The sequence below is a fragment of the Idiotropiscis lumnitzeri genome, chromosome 9 (assembly GCF_059441095.1).
Source record: "Idiotropiscis lumnitzeri isolate Australia: NSW breed Sydney's pygmy pipehorse chromosome 9, RoL_Ilum_1.0, whole genome shotgun sequence".
Classification (NCBI taxonomy): domain Eukaryota; kingdom Metazoa; phylum Chordata; class Actinopteri; order Syngnathiformes; family Syngnathidae; genus Idiotropiscis; species Idiotropiscis lumnitzeri.
In genome coordinates this window covers 438,168-460,945 of record NC_142399.1, presented here as the reverse complement: position 1 = coordinate 460,945, position 22,778 = coordinate 438,168, and the positions used below count along the sequence as shown (strand labels likewise).

At 50.6% G+C, this 22,778-nt stretch overlaps 1 protein-coding gene across 2 annotated transcripts in view; it reads right to left on the bottom strand.

Annotated features, from left to right (window-relative positions):
- Positions 1 to 2: 2 nt before the first annotated feature.
- lyst (lysosomal trafficking regulator) overlaps positions 3 to 22,778 on the bottom strand; it is a 35,986-nt gene continuing 13,210 nt past the window's right edge. The window contains exons 7-55 of one of the 2 annotated variants that reach the window (XM_088303978.1): positions 21,204 to 22,134; positions 20,978 to 21,139; positions 20,161 to 20,335; positions 18,520 to 18,728; positions 18,364 to 18,430; positions 18,105 to 18,214; positions 17,267 to 17,630; positions 17,036 to 17,192; positions 16,790 to 16,963; positions 16,550 to 16,710; positions 15,540 to 15,730; positions 14,884 to 15,129; positions 14,495 to 14,668; positions 14,046 to 14,195; positions 13,438 to 13,575; positions 13,165 to 13,363; positions 12,965 to 13,093; positions 12,015 to 12,639; positions 11,736 to 11,916; positions 11,494 to 11,663; positions 11,188 to 11,418; positions 10,930 to 11,096; positions 10,551 to 10,703; positions 10,256 to 10,417; positions 9,686 to 9,877; positions 8,888 to 9,099; positions 8,596 to 8,805; positions 8,214 to 8,390; positions 8,064 to 8,140; positions 7,786 to 7,974; positions 7,172 to 7,317; positions 7,004 to 7,100; positions 6,849 to 6,910; positions 6,705 to 6,760; positions 6,129 to 6,281; positions 5,773 to 6,017; positions 5,088 to 5,154; positions 4,842 to 4,998; positions 4,434 to 4,574; positions 4,136 to 4,353; positions 3,830 to 4,060; positions 2,913 to 3,102; positions 2,710 to 2,846; positions 2,529 to 2,627; positions 2,058 to 2,194; positions 1,886 to 1,983; positions 1,564 to 1,720; positions 1,414 to 1,485; positions 3 to 1,330 (exon numbers count right to left, since the gene is read on the bottom strand). In XM_088303978.1, coding sequence (XP_088160104.1) covers positions 1,192 to 1,330; positions 1,414 to 1,485; positions 1,564 to 1,720; positions 1,886 to 1,983; positions 2,058 to 2,194; positions 2,529 to 2,627; positions 2,710 to 2,846; positions 2,913 to 3,102; positions 3,830 to 4,060; positions 4,136 to 4,353; positions 4,434 to 4,574; positions 4,842 to 4,998; positions 5,088 to 5,154; positions 5,773 to 6,017; positions 6,129 to 6,281; positions 6,705 to 6,760; positions 6,849 to 6,910; positions 7,004 to 7,100; positions 7,172 to 7,317; positions 7,786 to 7,974; positions 8,064 to 8,140; positions 8,214 to 8,390; positions 8,596 to 8,805; positions 8,888 to 9,099; positions 9,686 to 9,877; positions 10,256 to 10,417; positions 10,551 to 10,703; positions 10,930 to 11,096; positions 11,188 to 11,418; positions 11,494 to 11,663; positions 11,736 to 11,916; positions 12,015 to 12,639; positions 12,965 to 13,093; positions 13,165 to 13,363; positions 13,438 to 13,575; positions 14,046 to 14,195; positions 14,495 to 14,668; positions 14,884 to 15,129; positions 15,540 to 15,730; positions 16,550 to 16,710; positions 16,790 to 16,963; positions 17,036 to 17,192; positions 17,267 to 17,630; positions 18,105 to 18,214; positions 18,364 to 18,430; positions 18,520 to 18,728; positions 20,161 to 20,335; positions 20,978 to 21,139; positions 21,204 to 22,134 — 9,085 coding nt within the window. In that variant the 3' untranslated portion in view covers positions 3 to 1,191. Of the gene's footprint in view, positions 1,331 to 1,413; positions 1,486 to 1,563; positions 1,721 to 1,885; positions 1,984 to 2,057; positions 2,195 to 2,528; positions 2,628 to 2,709; positions 2,847 to 2,912; positions 3,103 to 3,829; positions 4,061 to 4,135; positions 4,354 to 4,433; positions 4,575 to 4,841; positions 4,999 to 5,087; positions 5,155 to 5,772; positions 6,018 to 6,128; positions 6,285 to 6,704; positions 6,761 to 6,848; positions 6,911 to 7,003; positions 7,101 to 7,171; positions 7,318 to 7,785; positions 7,975 to 8,063; positions 8,141 to 8,213; positions 8,391 to 8,595; positions 8,806 to 8,887; positions 9,100 to 9,685; positions 9,878 to 10,255; positions 10,418 to 10,550; positions 10,704 to 10,929; positions 11,097 to 11,187; positions 11,419 to 11,493; positions 11,664 to 11,735; positions 11,917 to 12,014; positions 12,640 to 12,964; positions 13,094 to 13,164; positions 13,364 to 13,437; positions 13,576 to 14,045; positions 14,196 to 14,494; positions 14,669 to 14,883; positions 15,130 to 15,539; positions 15,731 to 16,549; positions 16,711 to 16,789; positions 16,964 to 17,035; positions 17,193 to 17,266; positions 17,631 to 18,104; positions 18,215 to 18,363; positions 18,431 to 18,519; positions 18,729 to 20,160; positions 20,336 to 20,977; positions 21,140 to 21,203; positions 22,135 to 22,778 lie in introns of both variants that reach the window. The other variant, XM_088303977.1, reaches the window with a different exon arrangement.

Sequence of the window (22,778 nt, the reverse complement as noted above, 5' to 3'; positions counted from 1 at the left end):
GGTGGAATAGTTCTTCAAATATTTAGATTTATAGATTTAGAATATGCTCATCACATGGTTTTGTTCACGCATACGCAAATACAAAATCAACCAAAACCAAACTAAACATGACCTTTCAAAGTCAGTCCAAACTTCACAATCGGGCCAGTGAGGTCAATTTCCATCCAAGCAACTTCATTTATGCATAGCTCAAGTTTATCGAGAGAAAAATACTTTGTTTCAACGCACGCAAAAAAATCCTTCCTGCTTTCGGTCACACTCTTACAAACGACGAGAGGAGAAAAAAAAAAGAAAAAAGAGGATTCACGGAAAACGCTTCACGGTGGAAATGAACGTACGTTTGTGGAGAAAGTAAACAAAGGGCGACGCTGCACGAATGAAGTGCGAAAAGGAGGAAACATGAAGAAAAGTCTCATTCCTAAACCAATATTCCCTTTCTTGTAAACAAAGAAGAAACGTAAGACATCGAAAGGCAAACGTGACAATCCTAAAAATCAAGACCTATTGCATGGAATCTGATATTGCTCTGCAGATGAAACGGATGACATGAAGGCAAAGGGAGGAAAGTGCGGCGACGGCTATTCGGGACACGCTGATGGACAGAAAAAGTGCAGCAAAGTAGTGATGGAATGTCAAATAAAATGGCTGCATGAAAGGAGGGAGACATTCGGGAGCAGAAAGGAGGATCGGACGGGAGACGACGACTTCACCGCCGCGAGAAGTCGTCAAAAAGTCACAAGTTTTTGCTGCGAACTGCGTCGGCAGAGGTCGCATGTCGTGCGCTGGCCGGCAGACAATAAATAAAAACGGCAACAACATTTCATTTGGAGGAGCGCGTCACCGCCGCACAGTCATTGCGTCATTGCGTCATGCAGTCGGAACGCATCAGCCCGTCTTTTTGCGTTCGTTCGTTTGAGACGAGCCGAAAGCCTGGGGGAGAAGGTTTGGCTTCTTAGCCAAGCTAGCAGCTTAAACAGGAGGGGGAGGGGGAGGCAAGGAAAACAACAGGTGTCGCCAAAAATAAAGTGTCGATTAAATCAGCCATTGTCCCAAACAAAAACAAAACAAACCAAATATCTATCCGTGGCATTTGACGCGTGAGGGAGAGCAACATCTCCTGCCGAGGTGGAAGTGAGGTGACGACACCTCCAAAGCCGTGACCATCACTCACCTTCTCACGGCAAAAAAGAGTCAGCCTGCGGCGTAGCTGCCTAAGAAAGAGTAGAACATGGGCAGCTTCATGCGCTGCTGATCCCGCCGACACCAGGCCATGACGGTGCCCTCGCTATTGGCCGTGTACAGGTGGTGGCCGTCGCACGAGTACGTCAGGCTGAGGCACACGGACACGGCATGTCGGTGAGAGCAAATCTACGGGAAGATGGCCGCCGAGCGCGAGCCTGGCGAACACGCTACCTGATGATGGGCTTGCAAGACTTGGGAAAGGTGATCTCTCGCACCGGCTTCAAGTCCCACGTGCTCCAAAGTCTAAAGCGAAATGAGGAAAGTGAGGAGAGACGCCAACAACGTAGCGTTTGCGTGAAAAAAAAAGAAGAAAAACGTCACCTGACGACGCCATTTTCGAGCCCGCCGGCAATGACGTTGACCGATACGCCCTCCGGCTGATTGGAGAAGGCGACGGAGCAAATGATCTCTCGGCAGTGCACGTGGCCGACGAGGTCGCCGTTAACGGTCCACAGACGCAGGTCGCTACCTCCGCCCACTGAACACACACGCCGCGTTTAAGGCAACAACAACAACTAAATAAACGGCCAGACCCGGAGGAGCCTTAAAGCATCAAAATATTCCCGGAACCCAAATGAAAGGACTGGAGCAAACATTTCCAGCGTAAACCTCAAACACGTCGAGCGGCTGGAATCGGCCTCACCTGAGTCACAAACCGTAGCAATGTCGCCTGCGGTCTCGCTGGCGGAAACGGCCGTCACCGGACTTTTATGGCCAGTCAGGCTTTGCACATAACACAGCCTGGAACAGAACACACGCAAATAGGATCTCTTTGGTCACGCACGCGCGCAGGCCTCGCCGGGCGCTGCACGAACCTGTTGAGATCCCACAGGATGCAGCTTCCGTCTGAGCTGACGCTGATGACGATGCTGAAAGGTTTGCACACAAAAAGCCCGCTGACTTCGCCCGTGTGTCCGTACAGGTGAACCTGAGATTCCACCTCCATCTCCGACTGCGAAGCGGCAGGGACACGGTCGAGACAATCCACGCGCACGTTTGGGAATATCAGACATAAAATACTTTGAATGATCAATTTTAGAAGGGAAAAAAAAAGCAACAAATATTAAAAGGCTTTCGGTGATGTCGATGCTCTGCGGACTGGATGAAAGAAGGGAGCGGGCCGCATGTGGCCCCGGGGCCATACTTTGCACACCGATGGCATGGCGTGTCTTAAAATGACAAATCAGAGGGAGGGGGAAACCACCCTTTCATCCCACTTGTGGGCTCCGGAAATGCAACTGCGATGTTGTAACGTGGAGGCGGGGGACGTCGCCATGGATACCCACCGTGGCGCTGGTGAAGCGGTTGCTGTAGGCGGTGATGACTCCACACTTGCTTCCCGTAAATAGCTGGCAGCCATCGGGCACCCAAGCGCAGCTGGTCACCTGAAGGAGACGCACAAAACGGCAAGATGGAGGAGAGGAGGCCCCCCCCCCCCCGATGGCGCAATTGTTCGCCGACGCTCACCTGATGCAGCGGAGAGCACTGAATGAAATTGATGGGCGGTTCGCTCTGTTTGCTCTTCAGCCTCAGTATGTTGTCGGCGTAGCCCCAACTCAAAATGGCCGACCACTGGATGTCGGTGCTGTGCATGCTGCGGACACCTGCGCCGTACACAACGCCTTGGATCAGCCCGAAAGTTGGCGCGCGCCAGCCGTGCGTCTGCCTACCCTGCTCCTTGCTGTAAATCATCAGAAGGCAAAACTTGGGCGACAAGCCGCAGATGGCCCGCGTCGGCAGAGCCAGAAGCGATCCGAAGCGCTCGCCGTGAGGCTGGCTGAAGCACACGACCGGATCCGGAGCGCTGGGGGAACCCACGTACTCGCCCCACTTCAAACCTTTGATCCACGGCAGCGGGCTCTGCGGGCGAGGAAGAATGTGCCGCTGGCTCAAACATCTTTTTTTCTCGATTGCTTCTTTTGGTCGGGTTGCGGAGAGTTGAAGTCGAACAGCTGACTTTGGGCGCAAGAAAGACGACACCCTGGACTGGTCGCCAGCCAATCTCAGGGCATAAAAAGGCGACAGACAACCTTCACGTTCGCACCGCCGCTACTTGCGACATAATCGGTGGCTCCAATTTCCAAACATTCATCCATTCGTTTTTTTTTTTTTTACTGCTTACCGCACCCGGTCTGCAAACTTCGTTTGTCGATGAGGTAAGCCAAAAAAATAAATAAATAATAATAATAATAATAATAAAAAAAATTAAAAAAAAAAAGTAAATGAGGTCCTTTGAATTTTTTTAAAAATGTGATTGTTTTGGATAAATATCATTCAAACTGGTCAACAGCAAATTTGAATTTTTGCGATATTTACATTTTTTTTGTTTTTAAATTTGAGCTAAAAAAGCTCAAGTGATACCGATTTAAGCATACATTGTAAAAAGAACAAACAAAATTAACCCTTAATTCATAATTCTCACTAATCATCTCGAAACGTCTGCTTAAAAAAAACATTGTTGGCAAGTTTAATTTAGGAGTTTTTCAATAAATTGAAAACGCGTTTTCCTTTCGATCAATCTGGCAGTAGTTTTATGAATAGGAATCAACCATCAGATATCCAGAAGTTTTTGTCCGAAGGTTCTTACCGGACAGACGATCTCCTTGGCCTGCTCTCGGCTTTCTCGAAAGGCGAGCTGAACCAGGAGACCCATGGCAGCCGGCAGCTCGCCCTCCATCATGAGTTTGGGGCCCGCCCGGCCGACGTGGGAGGCGTTGAAAAGCTGCCTGGGCGTCTGGCCGTACGTCTTGATCATGGTTTCGAGCGCCCTCCGCTGAACGGGGTCTTCCACCGCCGAAACGTCCATCCCAAAATAGGTCTGCCGAAGTCGACGGCCGACAGGCGTGAGCGTCGGCACCAATATTGGCAAAGCAAAGCGGCGAGGCATCCTTACGGCCGGGTGGAAGACGTTGATGGCTTGCACGGCAGCTTTTCCTTTCTGCTTCAGGCCAAAGACCAAATCGATCCACTGACACAGCGTCTGAGAGACCTGATCCGACTCCAGCGCCTGACGGTGAATCAGGATGAAGAGACGCGGGTCGTTGCGGGCCCAGGGAGGCAAATTGACATGGTTGACCCTCTCGCTGTTCTGACGAACCCCAAAATCAAAACCTGCGGGGGAAAACCCAAGGCTTTGAGAACCATGCGCAGGGAGAGAAGATTTGAAAAAAAAAACGACATTTCGGAGTCACCCTCTCGGTTGACCAGGAATTCCGGGAGATAGAAGAACTCGGGGATGAGCTCCTTCACATCCGTCATGGACTCGTAGGACGACAGACGCCACGTGGTGTTCATGGAATGAAAGGTGCGGTCCGGGATATCAAAGCTCTGATCTGATGACGACCAAAGACCATCTGGTTACAAACGCAAGTCGGCCTTTCGCGACCTCGCCCGATACATTTGCAGCCACCCAAAGGCGTCTCTTCGGGGAGATGGCGCGAATGAACAACAAAGCAAAAGGACAAAAACAACCTTTCAAGGTTGCGCGACAAGAAGCTGCTATTCAAGAAGCATGAACACTTCCGGGGCAAGTTTCAACGACACACACACACCGCCAAAGACGGCAATCGTCGTTGACGCGATTGGAGGCAGCGACTCACCTTGGTAGGCAAGAAACATTTTGGTGAACGGCGGCATCCGGACCAAGAAGTGCAGCACGGTGCCGCTGTTGGAGTAGTGAGAGCCGTAGTGGTAAGGCTGAACGGGAGGCATGGGGTCGTCGTCTCGGATGCCCTTCCTGTACTCCTCCTCCAAATACTACGCCGGGAAAACACACACACACACACGGTGCTTGCCGGGTTTTGCTTTTCTTTTGGAGCAAAAAAGACCGACAGGATGAGACTGACTCGGAAATTGTCCACATAGCGATCTTCTTTCTCTTTGGACTGGACGGCGATTGGCTTGCTCAAATTCCTGAAAGGCAGCAACGCACAAAGTCACTCAGTCGTCATCGCGCAATTGAGTTTGCTGTCGAGACATTTTTAATGAGCTCGCAGCCGTCAGAAAACACACGCAATGAACCCGGACAAGAATTTAAGCAGCGGCCTCTTCTGAATGGGTCGAAAGCGGCTTTCTTGTCACAATTCGCCACACGTCATCTTTGATCGCGATGCTTCATTGACGTAGACGTCATTTCAAATTCTCCCACCCATTTCAAAGGTGCTGAAAAATGTCGGTCAACACCACCGAGTGAAGCGATCTCCTTTCCGGGAGCACCGCACGGAATTCTAAACAACTTTGAATTCATTTAGTCACAAACTTTAGCTTGGAGTTCATCGTGTCTGTTCACACCAATATTTTAACTTCTTTGCAGAAGGAAGTGAGACAACGGAGAACATTTTCAAATCAAACTATCACCGAGCCTTCCATTCTTACAAACTTTCTACTTGTCTGCCAACAATTTCTCATGAAAAACGGATATTTGATGGATGCAAAGCAGATTCCCCGAAAAAAAAATAGCCGAGTCGCGCTCCTAATCGGAACGAAACGGACCATTCCGTTTCCATCCCCGGCCGGCAAAGTGGCAGCGACCTGTAAATGTTGGGGTCCTGCAGATCCAGCGTCTCGCTGGTGTAGTCTCGCAGGATGAAAGGGAACACCGGGTACTGCATGAGGTCATTGAAGGAGCGGCCGGCGTGCTTGTTGAGATGTGTGAGATACTCAAAGTTGGAGATCTGGCCCGAGGCCCAGAGCTGCGTGAGGGCCGTGATGTTGCCGTGCTCCAGCAGGTTGGGCAAATCGGACGTGAGGATGTTGTGGTACACGTCGTCACGGAACTTGGAAACAACAAAAAAAGGAAAAAGTCACGTCATACAACACCGACGACAACGTTGGGCCAGCCCAACGCGGCACTTTTGGAGAAGTGAGGCAAATGGAGCGCGTTTTACCTTGTTGTTGTCAAACGCTAAGAGCAACGTTCGGCCGTTGCTGAGGAATATCTCCACGGCGTTGTCTCGCAGTTGCCACCATCGCTTGTGCACCTCTTTGATCTCTTCGTAAGTCCAAGAGAAAGACGGCGCCTCTGTCTCACCGTGAAGGCTCTGCTGTTCAACCAACAAAAAGGCTTTGTTTTTGTTTGACATACTAGCCAGAATTATTCATGACTAATAATGTATGTAATATGTCACACGTCAATATTATCCGAGACTCACTTTATGGAATGGAACAGCTGAAATTTTTTCAATTGTCCGCAATCTTCAAATTTATCGAGACACGTGAACACGCGTGGAGCAAGTTTGACAATTTTAAAATGCAAGCAGTAAACTTTAGGACGCCTGCAAAGTGTCCAGAGAAAAAGGTTAAAATGGCGGTTCCACAAAATTGTCGGGCGGAACGTCTTACAGGACTGCGTTGTGGAGAAAAGCCCTTTGGACTGTCATTTGGTTACTTTTGAACTCTCAACACGCCTCTTCAAACAAGACGGATCGCTAATTTCCCGTCCCGTGGCAGCGCTCGGCTCTCACCTGGCCGTCGTGAGCGTCGGCGGCATTGTCCTCGACGAAGAACATTCCAGACTTCCCTGCGAGACGAGCGCAAGGCCAGTCAGCTCAAAGCGAGCGCAGAATGCCGAGCCGTGACTAACGTTGGAGCGCAGCATTTCGTCTTACCGAGAAGCAGCTCCCCCGCCGTCTCTCTGGAGGGGGCCACACTCACGCAGCGCCTGGTGAACCTGAGCGCAAGAAAAACACAACATGGCAAAAACTTCAATGGTCCTCTCCCATCGTCCTCCTCTTAAGATGAGAGGGAGGAAAACAAATTGTACCGGATGGGTTCGCTCGTGGCTTTGTCTTTCACAGTGGAGGAGAAAGAAGAATGCGTCTTCTCCTCAAAGAGGAACGACAGCGGCGGCTTTACCGCATCTGAGCAAAAGCAAACGAGTCACAAGGAGAAGCTTGACAAAGTGAAAAAGAACGTGACTTGCCCTTTTCACCTTCGGGCTTACGTCTGTCTTTGAGCAAATATTTGTTTGGGATGGTGAGGTAGCATCTTTGCAGCCGCCGCCGCTCACGGTTGGGCCCTTCGGTTGGGTCCAACTGCCACGACGTGGGGTACGATGTCTGGTCATACCAAACGGCACTGGAACAGAGCAAAAAGGTGCGGTTGACGTCAGCGGACGAGGCGTGTCCGACGACCGCTGCTGCGAGTTTTCCCCTTTCCAATACGAGAGGCAAACATTTTCTCGGCCTCGTCTCCCATCGCATCGGCTTGGGAAACGGGAGGGAAGTTCTTCTCGCTCGGCCGGGAAGTGCGGGATGCTCGGGATGTTTTCCCTTTCTTAGTTGTCAGCTGACGCTTCTCACGTACGAAGAGAGCAAACATTCTCTTTGCAGCAGTGAAGGGGAAAACTTGCAGTTTGGGTTTGGAAAAGCAAGTTTTTTTCTCTGTAAATTGGGAACTAAATCACGATAGAAAAGTTGGACTTCAGCCTCGGGAAGATTCTTTGGACGGTTTGACTTGATTGCTAACCAAACTTGCTTTTCTCGCCACCCGCTACCGACAAACGTCACCATTTGCCAGTCGGAGATTTTGTCCTTGCCCGCCCACCGGTCATGCGTGAGTTGCTGCACCAGCTCCTGCCAGCGCCGGCTGGCGCTCAGGTCCGTCTTGTAGAGGCCTCGGATGTGCTGGATGACTTTCTTTCGCTCCGTGCCTTGCCGCAGGGACACATTCTGCGTGATGTCAGCCGCAATCTTGGAAATGTCTTTGGACTTTCCGTCCAGCCTCTGCATGAGACTGCGGAGGAGAGAAAATAACCCACACGTAGCTGAGCGGAAGACTCGCTATTCACTCATTGTCAAATTTTTGATTTGCACCGCACTCACTTCTTTTGCGTGTTTGTCATCTTCTTTTGCCACGCTACCTTGCTTGAATTCTCCTCGGCTTCATACTTGATTTTTTCCTGCGTTACGAGCAAACGCGTCACAACTTGGATTCTCGCCACACGTTGACGAAGCCGCTGCCGAAAAGCTCACCTCTTGGATGGCCTTGAGTAGGTCCTGCTTGTGCGGCGCGTCGGGGGGGATGCAGCGATGACCGCAAAGCTTGAGCGAGGTCATGAACACGCCCGCGGCGTTCTGTTCGTCTTTGCTCAGGCCGTCCTTGTGGTCGTGCAGCATTTCGTAAAGGTACAGTGACAACTTGGGCCCGTGCTATGAAAGACAAATTTGCAAGTGCTTGCGGACGACTGACAGATTGCAAAGTCAGACGCGTAAGGTACAGCGAAACCTCACACGACAGCCGATGGCAGGAAAAGTTAAACAAGGATTTACAAACACATTCACGTCGATGGACAATTTGGAGTCTTCAATGTACGTGGAATTAGGGGAGGAAGTTGGGCCGCGCAATTTGAAATACCTCCAGACCGGGGCTGAGGCTCTCCTTTAGGATGTCCAAATGTCTCGGATCAAAAACAAATTCCAGCGCTTCCTTCCTGTCGGACAAGGCGCGAGCAGGACTCAGTGCGTGCACCAACAAGCGACCAATTTGAACCCGGAACGTGTCCCGACACGACCACAGAATCCTTCGCCATTGCTGATGTGGAGCGCCTCCTCGACCGGTACTGCCCTGAGAATGCACATGCGGCAATCGCAAATGATTTGGTGTGAACAAAAAAAAAAAAAAAAAAAAAAGGGGCTTGCCAGCTCACCAGGCTGATTTTGATCCCGTCCATCATCAGTTTCAGAATGTCTTTCTGCAAACTCTTTTTGCTGGCCGGTGGGAGCGTGAAGGGAGTCGGCGAGTGCGGGGCAGAGGCAGAGCTGCCCTCGTCATGCGAATGGTCTCCCAGTTCTGGTGTGAAAGGTTGTTGGTCTGGCGAGTCGGGAATGTTCAGCAGGTCAAACAAATCCTGACTGACATCTAAAAAGAAGAAGGAAAAAAAAAAAAGGAAATTAGACAAAATGTGCCATTATTATCTAGAGCAGGGGTCTTCAATCCTGTTCCTCGAGGGCCGGTGTCCTGCCCGTTTTCCACCTCTCCCTGGTGCAACACACCTGAGCAATCGTTATTTTGCTTCTGCAGACCTTGCTGATTATCTGATCATTTGAATCAGCTGTGTTGCAGCAGGGAGAGATGGAAAACCTGCAGGACACCGGCCCTCGAGGAACAGGATTGAGGACCCCTGATCAAGAGGAACAAATGCCAACACTATCCTGAAGCGGTGCGAATGAAATGCTTGGAAGACTTGAGCAAATAGAGATTGGAGGGCACTAAAAATAAATGTTCCCGATGGAGCAGGTTTCCAATTTTGCATACAATCTAATTCTTCAAAGATTAAGGCTTTCAGTTTTCATTTTAAGGCCAAGAAAAAGTTTGAGCTGAGGAGGCAGATTGATCTTGGGAGCAAACTAAATCTTTGTAAACGCTGGCATCCCAAATTGACGCACAGAACGGCCCCAGCATTTCAACACGTCACGCGGGAAAGCAAAATTCAGTTTGATTCTACCGTGGTAAATGAGTCTGTTGACGGCGAGGACCACAAGCCGCTGCAGCCGCTGCACAAACTCCGTCTCACTAGCGCGGATGGGATTCTCCCGGCTCATCCGCCTCTGCATCATCTGGTTGAGCTCGTCGCTCGCTACCGAGCGCATCCGCATCAGCAAAGAATCTGCCTGCGCTAGCGAGAAGCGGCGGCGGCCTGCGAGGAAGATGCGAGCACGTGAGAGCGCAACTGACCAGGTGCAAATCGGACAAATTCACACATGCTCCATTTAGGTGCGGGGAAAATGGATGTCCCCCAAAAATCAATCGATCACTGCACACGGAAAAGCGTCAAGATTCAGTGACCAAAATACCATCGGTGCAGGAATGCTTAACGCTGATTCGGTTAAGCATTCATTCATCAGAAACATGCGCGCACACAACAAAGCAGCAGCAGCAGCAGCGAGTGAAGCTACGGCGCACATGAAAACGCCAGGTGAGTCGAAAAGAAAAGAGATTGAGCTCACGGCAACATTTGGAAACATGTCCCAAGTCTGGGACGATGTTGTCGGCTGCGGACCGCAGTCCCAGCTACCTGCATCACAGTGGAGCATGTAGGACGGAGCCCCGGTGGGGGAGGGAAGGGGGGAGTCCTGGGACAGGAAGCTGAAGGGGGAGGGCAAAGGGATCTGGCCGTAGGGGCAGAAGTGCTGCCTGGGGATGCGAGGGATAATGGAGTCTTTCAAGGCAATGGAACCTTCAAATTGGGATGAGGAGAGGATCGTTCAACAGAAACGACAAAAAACATGGTCGCGAGTTGGACCGAGACGCGGATTGACGACAAAACAAAAGAAAAAAAACAAAAAGCGACTCCGATGGGACGCACTCACCTGCGATGCTCTTTCGTTTCTGGTAAATGGTGTGATGCGGAGAGCTTTGCGCATTGTGGGAGCTGCTCAGCTTTTGAGGCGCCTGATTGGCTGTCGTCTTTATGAACTCAATAGCGGACTGAAGGACACGAAACTGCAACGCAACGGCCATCTCTAGAAGCGGAGAGGAAAAAAAGTCAGAATCGGGACGCACGGATGAAAATAAATGTGAGCAGCAATCATACAATTTGAAGTCAATGCTTTCAAAAAGTCAAAGCCGTGAGAAAAAAAAAATTGCGCCATGCAAAGGAATGAAATCCTCATGTCGGACTGAGATGCCACTGTGCCCCGTTTTGTTGCCGCGTGGAATGTACGGCCATGTGAAGAACGCAGTCCTCACCCTGCGTCCGCCGCATCTTGCTGGTCTGCATGTAACCGAGCAAGGTAATGAGATCTTCAATGATGCGGAAGTACTGAGACCCGGAAGAGCTGCACGAGTGGATGGTGACGGCGACTAACAGCTGCTGGATGTCGCACACCAGCAGCTTGTAATCATTCAGGGGAATGCTGCAAGGAAAATGCGCAGCAGATGCTAAACGCAACGGACGGCGCCAGAACTAAATTGCGCTGATAGATGATGAACTAGCGAGAGGCATACCAGGTCTCCATGCCGTTGAGGGCGGAGAGGGTGTTGAAGAGCACGTAGAGCAGGCCGTGATCCAGCAGAATATCGGCCAGCTTGGGGCAGGCGTTGAGGAGCTGCAGGAGCATGCAGAGGATGTTGTGCACCAAAGAGTTCTCGCGCAACGAGTTCTCGATGAGACCCAACACCGGGATGATGCAACGCTTTGTGAAAGGTGAAATTGTTTCCATTTCCTCCAGATCCAGACTAGACAGTTGTAGAGGAAAAGCGCATTGGTTGAAACGCTCGTTCAGGACCGGAAACATTTGCAGATAAACATACTCTTCCTCCAGGCCCACCGGCCGACCAAACAGCATCTCCAGGAAGCACTCGACGAGCCCTTGGCCGCCCTGGTGGATGTACAGCTGGTTGGCCAGCAAGGAGAAACCGTGACTCTTCAGGAATTTCTCCTTCTGCTCCTTGTTGGCTCTGCCAAAGTATGCATCCAGCAGCTAGAAAGAGAATCATTCGAAAATGGAACAGAGAAATCATGACTGGCTGAGGGTTGGCAAAAGAAGGCGGACCTTCATGACGCCTTGCTGGATGAGCGGCGACGAGTGGTTGACCAGGACAATGAGCGCCTCGGGCTGGATCAGTTTGTCCATCACCTCCTCAAGCATCAGATCCGGCAGCAGGAGCAGGACGCCCCTCAGAAGGTCATAGAGGCCGCAGCAGATGAGCTCAAGGCAGTCCTCCGTACTGGACCTGCAAAACGGAGCTCGTCATTCACCGCGCACACAAAAAAACCCCCCATGAGATGCCGCTGCTCCAAGTCAGAAATAAATACGCCCTGTCCTACAAACCGCTCATTGGAATCCGATTTGCTGTGTGTCCTCTCGTAGCCGGGAGAGTAGGTGTAACTTTCCCAGTCTTCGGGTACTGAGCTTCGATCGGCCGCACTGGGCCAGCGACTGACCGCCAAAGAGCCATTCGGCGCCGGGAAAGCCAAACCCAAACTGGCGAGGTTGCTGTGGCTCCTCTGGAAGGACTGGATACCCTTTAAGCTGTCAGGGCGGCGAGGCGCCTCATCACTGGCCCAGTCAAAGCGGTCCTCAGACTCGGCCACGCCCACACTGCCTTCCGCCAGACTGTCCACCTCCGCGGCCTCGTCTCGCTCCTCCTCCACGCTGATGGACGGGGTGCGCCGAGCGGCTCGGCTGCCAACGTCCCTCGAGTCGCAGATCGTCTTGGCCGATTCACAACTGCTGAGGAGCGGCTCGTCGCCGCCTCCCTTCTTGAGCGTTTCGGTGCTGCCCAGAGCCGGCCGGGCGGTGAGCGACACCCGCTCGACGTCGCCAGTCTCACTCGGGGCGCCGTGAGCGAGGCGAGGTGTCAGTAACGGGGACGAGTAAGGCGACGGCGCAAGGCCGGGTGGGCGTAAGGATTGATCATCGCCTTCGTGCTCAGGCGAGGGACCATGAAGATGAGCTGGAGGAGAAACGACGAGACGCTGAGCATTTTTCTAATTCTCCTCCGCGCGGCCGCAGCGAAAGATATTCGTGAGGAGTCACTCGTCACACATCAGTACAACCGGGTGATGTGCACGATATGGACAAATATTCAGACACCGCCACAGAGCTTTAGAAGCCACACATATTGCACAGACAAACGGCCAACGTAGGAAATAAAGTTTGGGAGATGAAAGGATTGATGTTTCCAAAGTAGAAATTGAGGCTTTGGGCACTTTTTGCCCCGCCGGCCTTTGTTGTCATCGCTCATCACGGCAGTCGAAATTTGACTCAAGCTGGCTTACCCTCATGGGGAGCGTCGGGAAAGACCGTCGGGGAAAGAGACACCACTGAACCGCTGGCCGACTTGCCGCCACCGTTGGAGTGTCGCAGGTACATAATGGACTGCACCTTGTCGTGATACAGCTTCCCCTCTGAAAAATGTGATGAAAAAGAGCTCAGCGCTTCAAACGAAGGCACGATGCCTATCTGTTGCACTCCGCACCTATGTGAAGAGAGAAGTAGAAGCCGGACGGAGTGTGGCAGACGTAAGTGTTGGTGGGTGGGTGAACCGCCAGCAGGAAATTAGAGAGAAGTTTGAGCAAGTCCAGATCAGGCGGCGATCCGAGCACTTCCTGGATTATTTTGACGAAAGACGAGCAGACTTCCTGCGGGATGGCCGTCAGGTGCTCGTCTCGATGCTCCTGAAAACAAATTCCACGGTCAGCTACGATTAACGGCGCTACGCTCCAACGAGCGATTGGTGCTTTCGACACACCTGCAACACTTGGCAAGTGAGCAGGAAGCGGTCCACCACTTCAGCCTTCAGGAACTGACGGATATTTAACGCCTGGTAAGGATGATGCACCCTGATCAGGATCTCCAAAGCAGCCAGCAGCGTCTCCCACACGCCACACTCGCAAAAAAAAAAAAAAAAATAGTACAAATTCACAGTCACGAAAGGTACGTGGCGTTTCATTGATGCAATTTCCATTATTTCTGAATGAAGTCATAGGAAGGTTGCAGACGTAAAAATACAAGCACATTTGTCAAAATAAGCCATTCAGAAAATGGACAGACGGATTGATTTTGAGGCTTCCATAACATGATCAGTGTTCTCAGACGAATCATTATTATTCAAATGGCCTTTGCATTCATCAGCGTGGCTCAGAGTCTCAAAACGTTTGGGGACAGAAATGGACCTCCACCTCTGCTGACCAAAATTTGTTTTGTACAAATAGTTAACGTGCACGCACATCTCTTGCTCGTTTGCCTCAATAGACAAGCAACAATCAATTCCACACAATTAACAGATTAAAAAAAATACCGTTCATACATTTTGGTGTTGCGCTAAAATGCAACTCAAGCCTTTCTCTTGGCGTGTACCTCGGCTTTGGCCCAGATTTTCCAGTCCAACAGGATGTCTGAGAGCAGCCTGATGTCCTGCACCACAGCAATGGACTCCGTGTCCAAACGGAACTGCCCATCATCCGCCAGGATTAAGACGGCTCTGCTGCAACACCCGTCCAACAAAGTCTAGACGGGACGGAAAGCGGCGGTCAAATTCGGCAGCAACGTTTTTCTGCAACGCTCTCGACTTTAATGGCAACAAAATGTAACCTTTAAGTGCAGAGAGGGAGAGAAAACAAAACAATTGAAGTGAAATAACGAGCTCTTAATGCAAGTCGTCAGTTTATAACGTGTTGACCAAACGCCACAAAGACAATCCGAGGTGGTGAGCGACAGCCCGGCACATATCCCGAGTCTTCCGAAAAGGGGAAGAAAAGTCCGAGCCAGGTCCGAAAGGCGTTTGGCCGCAAAGATGGCAGACTCACTTTCAGCATATGATATCCAACGACGCATTTGGACTTGATGAGCACTTGGTGGATCGTGGAGTAGCCATGGTAACGGTCCATTTCATGGATGCGATGCTGGTTGAACTTGCACAGGGACAAAAGGATCTGCAAGGCCAAAGCTTGGGTGGTCTCACAGTCACTCAACTCCACCGTCTAAGGAACAAAGAGGACGGAGTAAAGTCACAATTTTCCCTGATCATCACATTTGGTGATGACAAGTTGATTTTAGTTTTCTTCCTTCCGCATTGGGGATGAAATGCACGTTCGGACAAGTAACCACACAAACACGTTTCATCATAGACAACTTTAGTGGTCTTTGTAGCACTCTCATCTTTTTTTTTTTTTTGTGTGTGTGTGGCTTCTCTGACCTGCGCAAAGAGGAAGACCACATTTCCCGTCCCTCCGATCTTATGCAGGACACTCTGCAGGCCTCGACTTTCAGTGGGCAACAGAGCCTTGAGCGCGCTGGGCTCGAGGGAAACACTTTGCACTTCTCTGGAGCTGAACGGCCGCTGGGTGACCGCCGTCTTGGCTTGTCCCTTCAGTCGAATGACCGGCTCGTAGATCGTGTAGACTTTTGGACTGCTGGGAGCGTACACAACTGCCAGGCTCTCCTGCGGCAAAACAGATTTGGCACAACTTGGCCTTAATTTGACCTACTTTGAAGGCGTTGCGTTGAGTCGCGAGCGGCGAGAGCCCAACTAATTGTCATCGTGACGTGATCTTGTCGGTGGAAAAATTCCACTCTGGCTTCAATTCTTTTCCGTTCCCAATCACGAAAGCTATTAGCCCCAAATCCGTGAGCAATTAGCACGAGGGGAGCCCCTTTCATTCTGAATCAAATAGTTGCGGTTTTTACAATCACATCCTTTTCCAGGGAGGAAAAGTCACTTCCTGTGGTGCGTCAGTCATGGCGGCTAATCGGAAGGGCGCAATCCACACAAACCATCAAAGAAACGATAAATGAGGCACCGGTTGCCGGGCGTGCTCGCCTTCGCCGCCGTATTCGTTCATCAAGACTTACAACTAAAGCTGTTGTGTCCACTTGGTTGCTTTTCATCAGAAGTTCTCGAAGTCGCTCGCACTTGAGTGCTTCCTGATTGACAAACTTGGAGAAGGACCCCGTGGCTCTGCCGTAATTGCAGGGCATGATGGAGGTGAGGTCGGGCCCGCTGGTGTACAGGAAGAAGGCCTCTTCGGACCCGACTCTGGCCCCTGGAAAAAAAACTGACAATGACACAACGGCACACGGAAATGTGGCGTCCTTGGGTCCTCTCCAAAAATCTTTTGGTCAACGACAAAGCCGTCAAGTTGTATTAGAACACAATCAGGAGTGCAGAGAAAAATGTTGGTGACGTTGTTGTTCAGCAATTTGGGTTTTTTTTTTTCCTGACCCACCCATCTCATGGATGAACGTCTAGATTTTTGGCACATCTGGCCAAGCTTTTCAGTTTGTATTTCCTAATTAGAGAAATACCAAGGTTACATCACGGCAGCTTAATACAATTGAATGTTTAATAAAAAGACGATAAAGTCATTCATTTATTTCGAACAAAATTGAGTCGCAATTGAAAAATGAATCGGTGACGTCTGACTGGCCGAAACGTAGCCTTTGATGAGCTAGCCGACGTGGCCCGGTCCGCGCTTCTTTTTTTTCCCCGCATGACGGACATAAGGACATATTTTAACAGCGCGTCTTGCCGGCCACCGACTCCAAGTCAACGTAACCGATACGTGCAAGCAAAGGCAGCCCTCCACAAAAAAGGCTAATATGCAACATGCCGCGAGGGTCCACTTCAAAATAAAAGATACCGTGCAAGGATATGAATGATTTACTTCACGTTTACGTTGAAGTTGGCGCTTTGAAGCAATTATGGTGACACCGGCAATTAGAAGCAACTTTTAGAGCGGATCCGTCGCACAAGCAACCACCGCGTGTCAAATTTATGCATCTTCAAGGAGAAGCAAAGTGACATCATGTAAGCGTGCGAAAAATGAATAAGGTGAGATTGAATGAATGAAAGAAAGCGCTACCATTGAAGAGGAGCACGGTTCCCAAGCTCCAGTTGAAATGTCGTTTCATCGCGTCCTCCGAGGATGGGACGCAATGGCCCAACATACAGAAGGTCTTGTTGCTGTCGGACGACAGACTGGATTTTCGGGGTAACGTGTAGTCCAAGAAAACTTCACATTTCCTGAAGCAGAGAGGAGGGTTGAGGTTTCCCTTTTGGTGAGCAACAACATGGATGTTGGCGGGAACACGTTTGTCCTCACATGATGCCGCACACCCACACCGCCACGCGGCCGTGGATGTTCTTCTTGCCCTCAGGTTGCTGCGTGTAAGTCAGGCCGAGGTGCTGCCATTGGCCGGGCTGCAGAAGTCCCTCGACAGAGTCCGCCTGCGCCAACAGCCCGGCTTTTATCTCGTCATTTGGGTCGATGCAAACCCTGTTGGGAGCGGTGCGCTGTCAACGTTTGACAAAGTGCCTCGTAGCAAGGCCGGCGGAGGCCAAAACTCACCTGAATGTAAGCGAGCCAGTGGAAAATTCCGCCCACACTTGAAGCATGAGTGCTTTGGAGCCCATGGATAGAATATGAATGAGGCCTTCCTCCACCACTCTTTTTCTAGCCTGAGGCGAGCCAAGGTGAGTTTCTGCGGCAGGAGGGTTTCTCCGTTCTGGGGAACGAGAAAAGAAAAACGCTGAGAGCCACACACCTCACGTGAATGTGAAATGTTATTGCGTTTCTCACCCTTGTCGGTGTTTGCGGGCCTCTCCTCTTGCTCCGCCACCCTCAGCCACAAGGAGGCGCTGAAGCCACTGGCCATGTGAGGCCAGCAGTTCTGCCCCACCAGGGGCAGATGGAGCGGCGCCGTATGCCACGGTGACAAACGCAAGTGACTCGGCCTGAACTCGCCGTCTTTGCGACCGGGAGACTGTTTGCCTTTCCAGAGCAGACCAACACCTTTGCCTCCAGCGGTGCCGTTTGGTCGGCAGCTAGGCGACACTCCTCCGGGGGTGGACGCTCCGAGGATTATTGGAAAGTCCAGCAGCTGAAGGGGCTCCATGTTCACGTTCGCTTCAACTATTTGTAAGATACCCTTCAGTAAAATCTCCTGAGAAGAAACACAAACATCAAGTGAGGGAATTGGTCACTTGCGTTTTATTGCCTTCGAGTACGCGAGAAAGAAAGCAAGTCAGCTAAAATAACGTTTCAGTGGAAATTACAATTAGCGAAAAGAAACAAAAATGGTATCCACTTTGAATTCTGCACATCAGCAGAAAAACATTTTTCAGAAAACTGCAGCTTCTTTCTTTTTTGGAAACGTGTTTCCTGGAGACAATTTCGAAATGATGTCGCCTGCCTGATGGCACATAACTGCGGCGGCAATTTGTAACAGCACATCTGTCCTACACACATGGGTGTTAATTGCATGAGGAAGGTGGAGGACCCTGCGCAGCAAAACGCCTTGATGCAGTTCAAGAAGGAGAAATTGTCCCCAAAAAGGCACATGACACGATTGCGGCAAAATAAAAACACGCAACGGACGTGAAGGTGTGACAGAAAGGCGCCGACTACGACCACTTACAGTAGGCGGGGTCTTGTCCAGGAAGAGGCCAATCAATAGGGCCAGTTCCTCTGCTGTGATTCGCTGGCTCACCATGGCAACCAGCAGCTCCACTATAACAGTCTGGCAGGCTGAATGGAAAGCAATTTGCAACATTACGGACACGTACAGCATCAAATTCAAAATAAGACCAGGAGAATTTTTGCAACTCATAATAGCCGGCAAGAAATTACGCCCAAAATTTTCCAGGAAATCCATAGGAACAAAATCTGCAACAAACCTTGAAGGGAACGGTCCGCTCGGCTAAGGATGTGATGAAAGCCAGACAAGATGGTTTTGACTCCTCCCTGTGCGCAGTCAAACGTGAGAGTCGGCCGGGGCAGCAAAAGTTCAACAATTGCATTTCCAACAAATGGAGGGGAAGAGTTGGCCTGACCTGGTCATAGAGCAGAGCGGCATTGCGGTGGTTGGCGCGAACGGCGCCGAGCAGGCTGCCAAACACGTGACTCACGACGTCCAGGTCTGGAGAGCCGCTGGCCAGGAGTTGCAACTGGATTGTGCAGATCTCCGGGAAAAGCAGCAGGCCGCGCCCCGGGCCGTCCGCCACGCTCACAAATTCACGTTGCGCAGACTCCGCCTTCAGTCCTGAGGGAACAGCCAATGAGATGCCACACTAAATCAGAGCGACTGAGGAGAAGCGCTCGCACATGGACACATCTTAAAGCTCCAGCTGAGTTACGCCGCACTTGGACAAGCCCGGCTGGCAGCTTAAACGGCTTCGCCATCCCGAGGAATCGCCTGCTCCATCTCAAGGCGGCGGTCTTGGTGGCAGCTGATAAAAATGCAGCATGGGAGTCGGATTTTTCTTTCATGAGAGCAGCCCAGCAGACTCTCACGCGCTTTTTTTTTTAATGAGTGATGTAAATCCCCCGATGTTCACACTGCTCAATTGTCCTCCACACTTGCGCAACCAAATCGGGATCTGGTTCAAGCTTGAGCTCAGATGAAAATACTTTCTTGGTTCGTTCAAATATTAGAAGTGACACACACTTTTATTGAAATGCCAATTGTGCAATGATTTCAAATTTTGAGGTAATTGCATATCATTTGTAGCTTGTTCTGATAACAAAATATATATATTTGGTAGGCTTCTTATTGGGCAGCGAGAGTAAAGCGGGTTTTTCCTCTTGGTGCAAAAAAAACAAAAAAATGCAGAGCAAAAACAAGGAAAGGTGAGTAGGGAGTAGTTGGCAAAGGGTCACGCACGGCGCCCACAAAGGAGGAATGCAGACGCCGCATGTCAACTTTGTCATTGCAACACATTTGCAAGATGGCGCCAAGAACCGACGACAGGACAGCGATGAACAAGGCAAGGCGAGAGAAGAAGGCCTTTTGAAAGCGATTGGTCGAGAATGAGGCCGGTGTTTTGAATTCAAGGTTGGGAATGTTTTCCAGGAAGGAGATGTTTAATGGAGATTTAACAAATCACAAGATCCAGCTCATGCGGTCCAGCGAGCTAAGTAGCCCGGAGTCGTAAAGCACAAAACAATGACTGCATTCGGACGAGGTGAAGGAGGGAATGTGTCTAATCAGGCTGTCTGAAAGCGACAAGAACAAAGCAGAAATGCACTTGCCCGGAAGGTTAAAAAAGAAAAAAAGTGCAAAGGAATAATTCTGCAAAGTCATGCAAGTATTGAGAACAAAAGGTGGTGTTGAGTTATACATTACATTGAGTTTGAATATTCTAAGCATTGCCGTTAAAATGAATCCAAAAGTGATTCGCCATCGCAAGGTAAAGTATCGTTAAACTTTTTTACCGGGAGGAGGAGTAGCTGACACATTTTTGCTTTCCCAAGGTTAAAAATAAACGAGATAAAAAAATATACAACTTCTCAATCCGTCAAGATTTGTTGACTTTTTTCAACCAAAAATAAATTGAGATTTAGAGTGAGTGACTCATGTGACCGTGTGGTGGGTGTTTTGAAAGGAAAACAAGCTGTGACGTTTGAGCAGCTGAGCTGGAGGTCGAGACGATGATGAACGTGTTGCAGATTGTTAAGGAGCAGCCAGGTCCTACCCTCTTCCTGGTTGGCCATGTCCTCGGGGTTGCTTTCGCTGTCGGCGTCGTAGCCTTCCTCCTCCTCCTCCTCCTCCTCCTCCCCGGCGGGCTTGACGCTGCCGCTCGGAACGCCGTCCACTTCCTCTGATAGATCGCTTGCTGGGGCCGCCCCCTCCGCCGACACTTGGAACTTCTAATGGAAAGACGGCAAGAGGAGGAGGGGGCGGGGGGGACGTCAACATTTTGAATGTATTTTCATTTCATTTCATTTCATTTATCACGTGCGAACAAAATGACAACCATTTGAAATGATTTCACTGATAGGAAAAAAAATGAACAAATACTGTAGTGCAAATAATCTTAATATGAGCTGACGTGCAGTCGGGCAACCAAGTTCCTGTTTTCAGAGAGCTCGTCATCATAAGAGCATGGAGGTGTGCGCGCACTCAAGCAAACAAGCTGCGTGAAATGGTTCACGGAAGAAGCTGACGCTAAAGCGCAGTTCATTCCCTGTTAAAAGAGGACGCGACCGCATCCCGGAGCGACAAGCATTTGGAATCGGATGCACGAAAGCCTTTGAGCTTCACGGAACAAATTCAAAGGCATCATGTGAACGTCACACTCGACATGACTCACTGAGGAAGAACTTGCCGCTTCAAATCGATTTCATAAAAACATGAACCTTCCTTTGTTGAGTCACGTGCGCATTTTGAAGAGCCTCACTAAGAGCGGATTGTTGTTGAGCAGAAACCAAAAAGTTGACCAGTGCAAATGTTTTTTTTTAGTGTTCAACTTTCACTTGCGTACAGGACCGCATTCCAAAGGCAGCACTCACCCGGTCCGGCTTCTCCTCAGGGGGATCGGGAGTTGACGACACGTCGGCCAAAGCCACTCTCAGCAGAGAATCAAAGAGTGGCACGGCGAGGTCAGAGTTCACCACTCCCGAGCACGAGAGCTGGTCTCTCACTTCCATCAGCGTATCTGCCACCGACTGCGGCTGCAAAAAGACAATCGCCGATCAAAGATTTTGGTATTTGTCGGCCGAGAGGAGTTTTTCAAACCTGATAAGAAAGCTCCGAGTCGGTCTTGTGCGGGGCTGAGTTGGCGCCGTTGAGACAAATAGCCAACAAGGCCTCGAGAAGGCGAATACTTTGCAACGGCCACTCCTCCTCCAGCCTCTCGGTCGGATCTCTGGCCGGAGAACTCTTAATTGAATCTCGATCTCGCCGATCGACTCCCGGCGGGCTGACGGGGACGGCGCACTCCGGGCTACTTTTGGCCCGGAGTGCCTTCTTCTTCTTTGCTTTGCCATCCTTGTTTTGACAGGAAAGCTTGTGAATAACCATGCTCATCAGGCGCAAACAAACATCCAAGCCTCCGAGTCGGAAGAACTGCCTCTGGAACAACGAGTTGGCCCGGTAGACGCGACGACACACTGACCAAACGTCAGCGGCCCGTCGTATCTGCTCTTTGGACGGCAAGGTCACACTGTCGGGAGACAAGTAGACCAAGCGGCCGGCGAGAGGCTCGCTCGCCGTACTGTCGTAGCCCGAAGTGTCTTCGGAATCGTTAGCCGAGTCGCGGTCGGAGTCGGCCTCTTTGCTAACGCACAGGAACGCAACACAGAGGAAGAGGTTAATGATGTGGAGGTGCGTCTCGGCTTGGCTGCGGCCCGTTCCGCGGCCCTGCCCGCCACGACTCTTGTGGCGCGGGTAGGCCTCCTTCAGCACTTGGTAGAACTTGCTGAGGCTTTGCGGAGCCTCTGCAGATCCCCCCCGAGAGCCCGGATCCTCCGCCAGGTTCGAGACGGTCCGCTTCTCTTCTGCAACGGCGATCTCCGACTCCTGGAGCGTGCCGTCGGCTTGCTGGTGTCCAAAGCTGCTTATCAGCGTCTCAAATACCTTCAACGCAAACGAGCACGTCTGGTCCAGGTACACCAGTTCTGTCATCTGGTTGAGGCCATTGCAGCTGAGGAAAAGATCTCGGATAACCCTGTGATGGAAATATTTGGGACTGTTGATTCATTTCCAAAAAATCGAATAAAAAGTGTACCCCGTGCTTCAGTTCGCAGAGTGCTCAATATTTTTGATCGAAACAAAGAGTCATCACGATGGAAAGGTTGCTTGATTTCTCAAGAACAGGTCGCGTCTCCCATTTTTAAATTCATTGCAGTGAGGCAACGGAGGCCTGCAAAGTCGGACTCGAGGAGCCCTTCGGTTTTTGGGGACTTGCAAGCGATCAGCCTCGAGGCACACGTGAATGAAAATAGGTTTCCCATCAACGAGGTTTCAAGCTACACGACTCGGTGTGATTTGATCCCATTATTTTGACTGCATTGACGACGCCAAACGCAATTATTTCCAAAATGGGGCTGCCACTTCATCACAGCGCAAGGCGCAAAATTCATTTGCAAACGGATTCTTTTTCCGAGTGACATTTTATGAAAAGACGCCGCACCCATTGAGAACTGTTAGCGAAATCAAACTGAAAGCAAATTGGATGCAGCAAAGCCTCTCCTGGTGCTCGAGAAGGCAACACGAGTATGGCGGGTCACTTGCTCGCCACAAAGCGCGGCTAAATTATTTATCCGCATCAATTAGCAATGACGAGGTCGGAGCGATTGAATAAAAACTTGA